Source organism: Hippopotamus amphibius, chromosome 3, assembly GCF_030028045.1.
Source record: "Hippopotamus amphibius kiboko isolate mHipAmp2 chromosome 3, mHipAmp2.hap2, whole genome shotgun sequence".
Classification (NCBI taxonomy): Eukaryota; Metazoa; Chordata; class Mammalia; order Artiodactyla; family Hippopotamidae; genus Hippopotamus; species Hippopotamus amphibius.
Genome location: NC_080188.1, coordinates 121,337,331 through 121,350,597, shown reverse-complemented (window position 1 = coordinate 121,350,597; position 13,267 = coordinate 121,337,331). Strand labels below are relative to the sequence as shown.

At 46.1% G+C, this 13,267-nt stretch overlaps 1 protein-coding gene across 1 annotated transcript; it reads right to left on the bottom strand.

The window, feature by feature from the left end:
• Positions 1-788: 788 nt before the first annotated feature.
• On the bottom strand, positions 789-9,741 carry LOC130848767 (pregnancy-associated glycoprotein 2-like). The gene is made up of 9 exons (XM_057727167.1): positions 9,689-9,741; positions 8,456-8,606; positions 7,387-7,504; positions 7,171-7,289; positions 5,729-5,922; positions 4,695-4,811; positions 2,548-2,689; positions 2,363-2,461; positions 789-941 (listed from the first exon to the last, which is right to left on the bottom strand). Exons 1-9 carry the CDS (start codon positions 9,739-9,741, stop codon positions 789-791), a joined length of 1,146 nt encoding a protein of 381 aa, XP_057583150.1.
• Between the last annotated feature and the right edge of the window lie 3,526 nt (positions 9,742-13,267).

Here is a 13,267-nt window from a genome sequence, read left to right as displayed (position 1 = left end):
TTTTTATTACTCCTTATTATTCCTATGAGTGAGGAGGTGGTGGAGTTGGTGCTGCAGTCACCATGTCATCCATGGTGTAACACGTCCTTCTACCACATCCTTTCAGGTGGCCTCTCCCCAGCTCCTGTCCCATGATGGTGGAGGAAAGTGTCAATCAGTTTGGAAAATGACAAATAACTAAGTAAAACCAATCATAATACTCCATGCCTCTGGCCAGGATGTTTTGTCTAGGGCTGGACACATGATCTGAGGTGGATCAATCAGAGCGCTCCCTGGTACCTTGATGTTTTCTGAGCTTCTTTCCCTACAGGTTAGACCCCTTGAGGATATATGTACAGAAGCCTGAATGGAGAAAGCTGTCAGGCTAAGAAAATCAAAAATGAAAGAGGGGAAAAAGGAAGGGAGAGAAAGACTGAACTGATGGCTTCTGATTTATTGGATCTTTTCACTGAGATGTGTGGATCTGCTCTGGTGTCTGTGTCCCAGATCCTCATTATCCTTGCAAAAGGCTTCCTCTTTCCTTGAAGCCAGTTGGAGTTGGGGTCCTCTCACTAGTGGCTCACACAATGTTCTAGATCCAGCTGGATTATGATGTACCTCCCCGACCCAAAGACAGGCAGCAATTCATATTGGCACTGTCTGGAATGGAATCCTTTATTCTTTACTAAGAATAGGGCTTTGCAGAGCCCCAGACACAGTCCACCACCATCCCTGGGTAGGAATGCCCTATGTGTGAGTGAGTGTGTGTTTGGAGTGTGTCTGACTGATTCCTGAAGCAGCCCCAGCATTTACACTGCAGGAGCCAGACCAATGCTGTTGTTTCCCCGATCATAAACCGAGAAATACAGTCTCAGGAAGATGGCACCAAGGATCCAGGTCTCTGTCTTGGTTGAGGGCTCTGGGTGCTCTTGAAAGTTGGTGGCACAGAAGCCCTGAGGACTCTGGGGGAGATGGCAATACACCCCTATCAGCCCGAGTCCTTAACTGCCACCCCCCTCCTTATCCAGAGATGGCAGCTTCTCAGATTTATTTCCCTTCTTTAGTAAGTACCAAGTGGCTTTGTTAGAAGCTAAGGAAGGGGGTTGACCATCCATGAACAAGAATGGCCAAGACATGTGGTTGCCCTGAAGGCTGGGGGTGGGGGAGGGAAGGTTTGGTGTTTGGGATTAGCAGATACAAGCGACTATACAGAAGATGGATAAACAACAAGGTTCTCCTGTATAGCACAGGGAGGTATATTCAACATCCATTGAAAAACCATAATTCAAAAGAATTTGAATATATATATATAGCAGAAAGTAACACAGGATTTAAATCAATAATAATAAAAAAAAGGACAAGAATGGCCCTTAGCGCCCCTGTTTCTTTCCTTCTGACCCATGCTCGGTGTTTGCTCTGCAGAGAATGCCTTTTCTTCTCCCTCTTCCCCTCCCTTTTCTTCAAGACAGTGCTCTGACCCTCTAGGAAGACTTCCTGGACCCATGCTCACCCTCCCTGGCCACTCCAGGCTGGGTTGGGTGACTTAACCTTGTGCTCCCCTTGTCTCTAGCCCTCATCACCCCTAATCTGGACCTGGCACCACTTGGCACAACCCCTGGCAGTGCCATTTGCATGGAGTCCAGTGTAGATTTGCCTCAACCCAAGCAGGCCTCCTCATGCCTCCATGATGCTGGGGGTTTGGAGTTACTGAAATTCCCTCTCTTCCTCAAAGCCTTCTTTGAGCCCATCAGCCTCCTCTGAACTCCGACAAGAAGCTGACATTAAGCCTCAACCCTGAGCTGGAGCTGTGCAGTCACTGTGCACCCTTTACTCATGTGAGCATCTAACCTCCCCACAGAGGGGTCTGGTAGCCCAATCACAGAGGGGGACCTGGGCCTTAACGAGGAGAAATTACAGCTGAGGAGAGGGAAATCATATAATTGAGTATCTCTCAGGATCCTTCTGAGATGGGAAGGGAGACTGTTAATCATGATGGTGGGACAGCACACTGAGACTGTCTTCAGCTGGTCACTTGGCCTATTTCAGGGATGGCCTGAGCTGACTTCCTGTGTTCTTTCATTTGAGGGCTCTGGTGGAACTGAGGCTCTTTGAGGGCAGAGGCCCTTAGTGTTCCCCTCTCCTTGTGCCTCACGCCATGCTGGCATGGGGTGGTGTCTCCATTTATTCCAGGATGATGGATGTCCAGGCTGTCTTCTGCTCTCAAGTGGTTAGTTTTGTGGGAGGCACTGGACCAACCACAGGGGCTCAGCAGCATCTGCAGGGGTGTGGCTTGGCCTGCAGAGGGTCCCCTATTTCTAGCAATAGCTGAAAGATTCCTGTCCATCCCAAATTTGAGAACCGGCCCCCAGGCTTGGCCCCTCACCTTCCAGATGTAGGCTTCAGCGGGCACTGGGTAGTCAGTGCCGTTGATGTTGAGGATGAAGTCAGGCAGTTGTGTGATGGAGCTACATGGAACCACATACTGTCAGAGAAAGTGGAGAGAGGTTGTCCCAGCAGATCCCTGGTGTGTGGAGAACCCCAGAGTGACCCTGTAGCATGTTCCTTCACCTCTCGACCAAAACGTGTGCCGTTGATGAGCTTCTGGATGTTGCGGACCAGTGTACTTGGGCCAACCAACAACACCGTCCAGGTATCCAGAATGGCCTGGCAGCCGTTGAAACAACCCATAACCATTCTGTCCATGGTGATGCTGAGAGACAGTGGGAGAAAGTGGGCACCAGCATCACTCTGAAGTCTCTTCCCGTGATTGACCCACTGCTTGACTGTCTACAGAACAGCCCTACAGCTCATGCCTTTTCTCTGCTTTCCTTTGATCTGGTCATGTAACCTTGGACTTCCTTTCATTTCTTGAATGCACCAGGCTATTTTGTGCCTCAGGGCCTTGGCATGTGTGTCACTGTGAAATGTCTTGTGAAATGTCACTTACATTTTCCCAGAAGTCGTGTGTTTACCATGAGTTAATGCTTTTACTCAGTGTGAACATTGTCAGCCCTCTTGATTTTGGTATATATGCTTAATTCAAGGATTCTAAACCTGTAGCCTAATCTGTAAATTTTCTCTTAACTCTTAATTGTGTCATTAAAAAAAAATCATCTGGTCTACTAGACTTTCTTACAAATTTAATTTATTTGTATTTTAAGAACTTTATAATGACTGAAGGAATGTGTTTTCAAAATATTATTTGGGAAAGCAACAGATTGTGATGGGAAAAATCTGTTTTCTGTAGGTTTTATTTATTGCTGTGTGTGTATCTCCCATTTGTTCCATCTGTGTGGGGCATGTGTTCGAAGCAATAGAATAAACAATGTGTGTTTCCTTCTCTTTTGGAATACATAAACGACCCAGTTTATGTAGAAGACCCCCTGATCAGGCTCCTGTCTTGGTCACTCTATCTAGACCCTTCCTCATTTGTAGCATGTAGGAAAGTTGTAATTCATTATGTATGTGACTCATCTCATGTATGTCTGCCTCACTAGATATAAGGGCAAGTTGTATCCTCAGTGCCTCCCTCAAGTGCCCAGCACACAGTGGATGCACAATGTATGTTTGTGGAGTGAATGAATGAATGAGTGAATGATTGAGTGAGTGAAGAAATGAATGAGGAGTAACCAGAGACCTGTGTGTGGTGTCTGAACAATAATGTGTCAACCCACACAGTGAAGATGGACGTTCTTTGGGGCAACAGATGCTCAGAGTGTTGAGGAGGGAAAAACAGGCTGCCCTGGGAGAGGCTGGTTCCCAGCACTGCCCTCTCACCCAGCGCAGACACTGAGACTACCTGCTAGTCGATGCCCAACCTAGTCCAGGGAGCCTCCAAAGGACACGTAAGCTTGTGTCTGAGGGTATCACACAGAATCACATCAATTATTGCCCCTTGTTCTCAGGCCACTCTTGGATCCCAGCTTCCTGATTCTCTCTGTCACAGCCCTTGCCCCACTGTGTTCCCAGGATATGTATTTGTGTCAATGGGTCGGGGTAGTGTCTCTTTGTATGAGTTGCTTTCAGGTCTCAAGAATGCAGCCCACCTCTCTCCATTGCTGGTAAGCTTCTCTGTAAGGAGACCAGTTTTCCCAGTTTGTCTAGGACTGTCCCTGTTTTTAAACTAGCAGTTTTGTGTAATATGAACTCCCTTGGTACCAGGTAGTCCTGGACAGTTGGTCATCTTATGACAAGAATGTTTACGCTGGTGAATTTCTCCCTGATCTGCTTTTCCTCGCAATTTACGGTCCTCTAACCATGCCACCTGCCTCAAAGCACAGTGGGTACAAGCCTGTCTGGGCTGCACACACCTCTCTGGACCCTGTTCAGGATGCTGGTCAGGGCCCTGAGTGGGAGACATGGGGTGATTATGAGCCCATGGATCTTGTGTGTATCTGTGTGTTTGTGTGTGTGTTTGTGTGTGTCTGTATGTTTATCTGTGTGTGTGTTTGTGCCTGTGTGTCTCTGTTTGTGTCTGTGTGTGTCTCTGTGTGCGTCATTGGGTGTGTATCTATGTTCCTGTGCATGTTGATAGGTGTGCCAATGTGTGTGTTTCTATGTGTCTGTGTGTGTGTTTTGTATGTGTGTCATTGTGTGTGTAGTGTATGTGTCTGTGTGTGACTGTGTGTCTACGTGTGCATTTATGTGTGTCTGCATGTATCCATGTCAACGTGTGGGAGTATAACTTGGGGTGACCCTCAGAGGGAGAGTCTTACCGGTTCATGGTCATCTGCCAGTGGTGGGTTTGAGACACTGGTATCCACTCGAGCTCTCCTTTGTGGTAGCTGTGGTCCACCCCACCAAACATCACCATGCTGTCATTCTCCTTCTGGCTGAGGAGAGATGGAAGAGGGAGGATTCCTTTTAAGAGAATAACACCACTCACTCTCTGAGGGCTGTGCTTATCTATCCATCAGAGGCACTAGTATAGTCCCCATTTTACAGATGTGGAAATTGAGGCACAGAGGGATTGAGTATCAAACCAAGGCCACTCACCCACTAATGAATGGCACAGAAGAGGTTCAAAGCTTGGCAGCCTTGCTGGGCTCCGAGCACTCACCATTTTGTAGAGGAACTTGTCTTCTCCAGCAACCAGAGTGCTCAGAGATACCCTCAAAGCTAACATGATGGAGAGGTCTGCCTTCCCCTTTGTGTAGCCTGTTGTTGTTCAGAAAAGCCGAGGCTAGGAGGCACTAAGGGCTTGAGTTCAGGTTCACCTAGGGTTGGCTTCATGGGCCTGTGATGTGTGACATCCATGGTCTCGACACTGAGCAGGGCCCTGCAACTTTGCTATCCCTGTCTTGAAATTCCTAATACATTTTGAACAGGAGGTCCCCCATTTTCATTTTGAACTGGCTCCTGTCAATTGTGTAGCTGGTCCTGGGCTCCCAATAAAATGTTCCTGAGGAAGTAAACATTCCCGCCATCCCTCTCCTTCCTTCCATATCAGCATCACCAAATCCTGTTGCCTTTTTCAGCAGCCTGTATCCTCACACCTTCCTTTGCTCTCTTTCTTGCCTCCTTGTCTTGGACCAAGCCTCTGCCCTGGAGCCGATGAGCATGGCTGTGTTCTAATAAAATTTTATTTAGAGAAACCAGTGGTGGGGCCAGATGTGGCCCTAGGGCCATAGTTATGCTGGGCTAGACAGTCTCTCAGGAAACATCTGGATTAGGTGGTCTATAATTTTTCTTGCAACTGAAAGGATCTTGTAGCTGATTTAGAGAGAGGGCTCGTCCATGTCAGACTTACTCGCCCAAGTAGAAGGCAAAGACAGGATGAGAAATGACGCCTTGTGCCATCAAGTTGTCAAAGATGGGGGTAGTCATTTCGAGGGCCAGGCTGCGATAACCCAGGCCCAGAATGCCATCAAAAGGTGTCTCTGTAGACCCATTCTTCCACCTGCTCAGCCCAAATCTCCGGCCCTGGATGGCAAGGTTCCCGATCTATGGGTGAGGAGAGGGTTTCCTCATTAAGGTTTGGGTTGTGCGCCTGGAACTGGGGTGGGGTGGGGATGCCTTTAGGACCAAAGAGAAGACCTGAGGCTTGACTATGCCCTGGGTGGACCTCAGATGGTTAGACCAAGCTGGGACAGGAATTCAGGTTCCATTTGTGCAGGGCTGTGGATTTTAACCAACCCCTGATCCTCCTACACACACCATCTGAAGTGAGTCAAATTTGTCTCATGCCATCTGTAAACATGGGCAAACTGAGACTCAGGACAGCACCAAGTCATTCCCACCAGAAGACAAAATGAGTGGATAGCAAGATAGCCTTCTCATTCACATCACTGTGATCAGATGACAGAAATGGACTGAAGTTTTTGCAATGCATTGTGGATTCTGCACCTGCCCAGGAACACAGAAGCCCATTATACAATATTGTTGCGAGTGTTCTTACGAAAATTCTCCCTGGGATACATGCTTTTGGGAATGTGTGTGTCTTAGAGACAGAGAGACAGAGAGAAGGAGAGAAAGAGAGAGAGAGAGACAAAGAGAGAGAGACAGAGAGACAGAGAGCGAGAGTACTCAGACTCTTTGACAGAGGCAGGCCACAGATTTTTTGGACATTCAAACCCCCTAGAATGAGAACTCTTTCATCAGACCACTCTCACATCTGTGGTCCCCAGCTTACCCTGTCCAGGGCCTGAGGCCCTCAGTGGCCCTCAGGAGCCCAACATCAGATTTATTGTCTCCCCAAATACCCCACACCTGCGTGAATACTTACTGGCCACCCCAACTCCACTGCTTACCAGATGCCTGACTTTTACAAGGCCCTGCTTCTGTGCACCTCAGTTCCTTCCTCTGTATAATGGAGCTAATTATAGTACTTGCTGTGTGGGGTTGTTGCAGGACTAAACATGTTACACACATGAAAGTTCCTGGCAAAGTCTGAGAATAGAAATGTCAGTACTTTTTCCCCCCTCTCTCCCTGCTCCCAGCAAAATGAACCTTGAGTGGCTCATGGGCAAAGGAGCTGCAAATCTACACCCCAAGCCAGTCTCAGGGTTAGTCATTCTGGGAGTTTGTGTGTCAGAAGCAGCACTGTGTCCCCAGGGACAAGTTTTGCAGGGCCGAGGTCAGTCACTAGGGGACTTTGGGAAAGACTGTCCCTCCTAGTTGGTCCTTCATGTGTTTTGGAAGCAGTGGTAACTCCCAGGGCCAGTCCTGACTCAGCTTATGGTTTCCAGTTACCTGGATGGTGTCATAGCCAAGAGATCCAAAAATACTCCCACAGCTATATCTGATGTAGAAGAGCTCCTGTGTGCCCTGGAAGGTTCTGGACAAGTGAGGGTTGAAGAGCTTCTTAGCACCTGCAGACACAAGAGATGAGTGTCCCTTGGGTGCCAAGGGTGGTGGGTGGGAGAGCGAGTATAAGATGGGTGATTGGGGAGCAGAGAAGGTACTCACGGCAAGCAAGGCTGGAGTCATAGATGGAGAACACCAACAAGTCAGCTGATCCTGTGTCAGAGAGGACCCTGAACTCCTGAGGGGGCGTTCCAATGGTGATGTTTCCCAAGTAGGCCAGCTACAGGCGCCAGGAGGGGTGGTTAGGGTAGGCCTGGGTGTCCTGTCCACCCTCGATTCCCAGAGTGCTTCCCCTCAAGGTGTCCCATGTCTCCTGGAATCATTTCCCATCCACCCTCCTTCACAGCTTCTGCTCAGACGTGTGCCTTCATTTGATTTGTCTTTTTTCTATGTGCAGCCTTACTTCCATGACCAGGGATTGAACATGCATTAGTGCCGTATTAGCACAGAGTGTTAAACACTGGTGTCTTAACTGGGTGCCTTCATTTGAGAAGCTCTACTGTCTCCTCTTCAAGGCCCAGCCTGAGTGTTCCCTATCCAGATGGGCCTCCTCGGTCTTCCCTGGGTGCTTCCTCTAAGCTCATAGCATGCCCTATGAACACCACACAATTGGCCCTTTTATTGTACATGAAATTATTATTTGCCTATCCCTCAGGGTGGCCTATGCATTCTTGAAGGAGAATTGAGACCTTTTGAAAAATAAATAACAATAACCAGAGTGTTTGATTTTTATGGCATCACAGGCCATGGGGCTCAGTAACTTTCTCTGTGTTCTTCTTGGTTTTGTGGAGGCTGACCTTCCTCTGCCTGGGGTTTCAAACTTGATGTGCAGTTGGCTTTATCTTTTGATCAGACATGGCTCACCTTTCACCTGTACCTCTGTGGCTCACTTAGTTCAGAAAGAAAAATCTCCCTCAAACTAATGACATTACTTTGGCACAGAAATGGGTGTTTACCTGCCCCCTGGTCATTGCTGGGCCCAGTAACCACAGACCAAGAGCTGAAGATGAGAGTGCCTTCTCCTCTGGGAATGGGGTCCCTGTTCCCCAGTGTTTCTGCTTCCTGCAGGAGCCCCAGGCCCAGCATCCATCCTGGTACCTCCCAGTGAACCCTAGTGCTAGGCTAGAGCACCAGGGGGTGCTGTGGAGCAGCATCCTCCAAACAAACTCACATCCTCATGGTTCCTCAGGGGGTGAAGATAAATTTTTGGGTCATCAGTTTCATTCTGGGATCTGCCATCCATATTCTCCTCCAGGAGATTTGTCAGCAGGTTTTCCTCCCTGAGGGTTTCTCGCAAGGTGTTGATCTTCCTTAGAGGGATTCTTTCACCGAGCATTAGAGAATGGAAAAAAAGAAGGGGCAACAATCATCTGTCCATGTTATTGTGTGACTGTCATACCTTGCATTGTGACAGTGCTGTGTATTTGCCCAGCATTTTTAGAGTGTCTTGTTATTATCAGAACACCATTCAAAGAGCAGGGCAAACACCTCAGTTTGAATACAGGTTCCATTCTGTAATCTTGAGTGACGTCAGTTGTGCATTTGGAGTCTCACTTTCCCAATGGGTAAAAGGGTGAAATATAACCCCCATCCCCCATAGAGGATGTTGTGGGCATTAAGTGAGATGATGGATATAAAGTACTGAACATGTAGGAAGTCTCACCAATGACAGCCATTACCATTGCTATTGCCACCCCACTGCATCTTTCTCAGAGAAGCTCTGGGAAGGAGGTGGAAGTGGGATCATTAACTTCTTTTTACAGGGGAGGGAATTGAAATGCAGGCAGTTTTTGACTTGGCCATGGTCACCCTACATGTTAGAGGTAAAACAGCATAGCCTTCCTAACCTTTCTCCAGGTCTCAAGCAAAGGAGAGGGTTGTGAGAGACTGCCATGAGTTGTGGTATAAGAAAGGAAATGAAGAGGTTAGAGAAGAAAGGAAGAGTCAAAAGGGGAAGAAAAAAGTCAGAAATTTCTACATGCACAGAGACAGCCAAAGAGATGGAGAGATAAAGAGAGAGATACAGAGATGAAGACACAGACACATTCACACAGAAATGGAGAGGGAGCAGATAGAAGACCTAGAAGCAAATACAGAAGAAGTGCTCTTCCATTGGACCACACTTACAGTTGCAGGTGCTGTGTACTGAACAATTCGACACAGTCCCATTCTCACAGAGGTCATGATGTGACTGCACCCCCAGAGTTGTGCAACCCTGCAGGCCCACCCCAAGCCACTTGGGCCTCTCCAAGTGCATGGCAAGGTACTCACCAATCAGTGCAAGTTGTTATTTCAGACTGTCAGGGAATGATTATATTTCCTTCTAACTCTGATGAGTCAAAAAATCAGAGGACAAGGAAAACCAGAGAAAGGAGATGATGCCAGTTACAGTGCCCGTACTTACATGACTAGGCACTCTGAGAGGGCCAGCAGCCCGAGGATCCCAAGCCACTTCATGTTTCTTTCCCAGTTCCAACTACTCAGGAAAGAGAATACAGTGGTGGCCAAATGTTCCTAGTTATATATGCTCTGACCTGCCCTAATTGCCCCCTTTGGCCAGTAATGGATCTAAAAAGAAATATGAATCTGTTGATAAAATCTTTACCTCCTTTGGTGTTCTAGGGCAGAGGACATAGAAAATTCTTAGAATGCAGAGGTTTCTACTGCAATCTCTTCCTTGGGGCTTTGCTGCAAAACCAACTTGAACCACATGGGCTAACTAAGTTTTGAGAGACTCTTGCCAACTTGAAGACAGGACAATGTTAGTAATGGGACAAAATAAATGCTAGGGGCCATGCTTGACATTTGTGATCTCATGTGGTCTTCCTAGCAAATTCATGAGAAGTGCATTGCTGTCCTCAGTTTGACAGGAGATGCCAGAAGGAAAAGAAGACAAATGGCAAAGTGACAACTTGAGGGTCAGCCCACGGACATATGAGTGATTGGCTTTAGACAGTAGGGCAGATAGCACAGATCAGGGGCACTTGTGATGAACAGCTGCATCAAAAATCTAGGCTAGAGTAGTATTAGAATTTCAGAATTTCACCACTGGTAGAAATGTGATGCTTGCATCCACATGATACTTCATATCACCCGACAAACATATAGGGAGCACCCGGTGTGCTGAGGTCTTGGTTAAATATTGAAAAGTTAATGTTGAGTAAGAAACAAGTAGCCCTTATCTTCAGGGAGATAACATTCTAGGGCAGTTCTCACAACCTCATGTCCCAGGAGGCAAGAGAAATGAAAGGAAGGGCTGGGCAGGCATTGTGGACATGTGTCAGGCAGCACATGTCCTACCAGGGGGGCCAGCCTCTGCTTGGCTCCAGCCAGCATCTGCCAGGCTGGAACCCAGCCTGGATGGCCACATTTTCAAGATAAGTCAGAAGTTGGGATATTTATTTTAAATCCCCTGATTTTATATGTTAGCCTGTATTATTATTTTTTTTCTTTCTCAAAAAACATAGTGTGAGCCAAACCAGAAACAAAGGTGTGGTGGAATCCACCTGCCTGGCTGCGCAGGGTTTTATTACTGTTCTAGAGTTGGGAATAGAGAGGGGACAGAGAGAGGGTTCTATTCACGTTGGTCAAATGAATAAGAGACTGAATGCAACATATGCATGTTAATTTCCTTCCATTTGTAAAGAAAAATCACCAGGGTCATATAAAACAGTGAATTGAATAATGTCCACTTGCTGAGCATCTGATATAATTCCCCAATATGATCCATGCCTTGAAATATTTTGTCTACCAAATCAAACACAGAAAGAAATAATTATTCGGTGTCTTATCTCTCAAAAGAGATAGGAAAAACCACTCAAAGCTTCAGATCAGCCTGAGATGAACAGCTACCTGTTAAAGTGTTATTCCAGCCAATGTAAAGACAATGGAGTTTTATAGCTCCTTCCAGGATTTCCAGGGCCCGGGTGTTCTGGTGTGTGATCTATCCAGGCCTGTCTCTTGGGTAGAACAACAGGAAGCTGGTCTGGTCACCAGGTAGGTTTTAGATGGGATGCTGCATGTTCTTACTCTGTTTTGCACATTGTTAATGTTCAGTTTTGGTGGTTCAATCCCTATGGCAGGGATTTGATAGCACCTAGCAAATGACACACACAAAAACCCTTTAGCTCAGCCATTCTACTTCTAGGGAGTTTTCCCAAAGATACACTGGCAAAAATACAAGAAGACATATGTACAAGGTATTCAGTACAACGTTGTTCGTAAAAGGCAATGATTTGATACTTACTTGACGTGCCCATCCACTGGGGAACTTTGAATAAGGCATAGAGCAAGTGAACAATTGGGTATAATGGAGGTGGAGGGAAACATGGAATTGGTGACATCTTCAGTGTACACTTTTAGTTTTGAAAAAAGAGGGATCAGAATCATGCTTATACTTTGCTGCTTTTCTATATACACATATTTCCAATAAGAAAGAGTGGAAGAATAAATCAAAAGGTAATAAAACTTGTAATTTATGGGGGAGGGACAGGGCCAGAAGTGAAATTCTTCTTGTTTTGTAGTTTGACTTTGAAACCATGTAAATGTGTTATAGAATCAAAAAATAGATAAACAAACACATCTTTGGAATTTGATCACTAAGGCAAATGAACCTAATTCTATTAAGTTGCTGATAAAGCCACACAGAACAAAACATTACTTAAATGGCTTTTAATTGCAGAATTTAGACTCTGCATTCTGAGTGGGATATCTTCTAGGGACAAAGACAAACAAACACCCTCCCTCAGAGACAAAACCAAAAAAAAAAAAATCCAAAGGAATCTGAAACAGTATCCAACACCTTATTGTTAATGATATTGCTACTGCTGTTTTGAATGTATTGCAATTATATGCTTACAAGTTAAAGAAAGTAAGTAATTAACCCTCATGTTGTTATGAAACAAGCATTTCAGAGGAAGAGAAAAAAGAGATTTAACTGCACAACCAAGAAGCTTAAGTAAATCCCTGTGGTCTTAAAACTTGAATTGAAAGTATATGTTTCTACCAATGAATTTTCTTCTTCTGTTTTTCTTTTTTAAGAAAATGTGTAGTTCTTGCCTCTGACTACTAAAAGCCCAGAAGCAATGGCAACTTGATAACAGTGACTATCCTGAGGCCTAGCTTGTGGCCTCTAAATTCCATTTCCCACGAGACGATCCAGAGATTCTTGATGACATCTGATTTCTGGGCTGGGCCAAACAATGCAAAAGAGAAGCCTGGGAATCTTGAAGGACCAGAAAGTCCAGGGCCTTCAAAGACAACTGGGGGCCAGAAAAAAAGGTTAGGAATCCATATGAAGAGGCCAAAATGGGACACTTTTGAAACTGGAGGGAAGAGGGCAGGGCACAACCTTACAAAGAATGACACAGCCTGAGGATGTTACAGTAACTGAGGAGGGTGAAATGAGTCCAAGATAGCAGACAAGTTGACTTCCACTAGAACTTGAGCCTCAGTAATACAAGAATAAGGATCAAAGAGTGGGCTGTGGCCCTATTCTTGGTAATCCCTGACCCTTCCTGAAATAGGTGGAGTAACCCTCTCACTCATTAGCCTATGAAAGTACCCACACCTGTAAAAATTGACAACCCCATACCCTAGTGCCTTTCTCACCTTCTGAGATGGCCCACAGTCTGTCTGTGGAATGTGTTTTTGTCTAAATATATCCACTTTTACCTATTAGTTTCTCTCTCACTGAATTCTTTCTGAGATGAGACATCAAGAATCTGAGCTTCCTTGAGTTTTGAAACTAGGTGTGTGATCTCAGTTGGACTACTTTGGGTTTTGGTCTGGTTCCATTCCTGGCCACAAGGATTCAAGTCCGAATCTGATGAGTAGAGTTTTAGCTGGCGACCATGAAGTGACAGTGATAAGGTAAGAGAATGTTGCGAGTTATGTCTTGGTCCAAAAAAGTCCTGTGGTACAGAAAGGCAGCAGTGAGTGGTGTGTAAAGCAAGATGTTAATTCCTTGCCCAGGATTTGAACC

Excerpts from the sequence above, each read along its gene's own strand:
- LOC130848767 (XM_057727167.1), bottom strand. The coding sequence starts at position 9,741 with ATGAAGTGGCTTGGGATCCTCGGGCTGCTGGCCCTCTCAGAGTGCCTA. Across the intron at positions 8,607-9,688 it reads CTCTCAGAGTGCCTAGTCAT|AATCCCTCTAAGGAAGATCA; the intron begins GTAAGTACGGGC and ends GCTCGGTGAAAG. Across the intron at positions 7,290-7,386 it reads TGACTCCAGCCTTGCTTGCC|GTGCTAAGAAGCTCTTCAAC; the intron begins GTGAGTACCTTC and ends TTGTGTCTGCAG.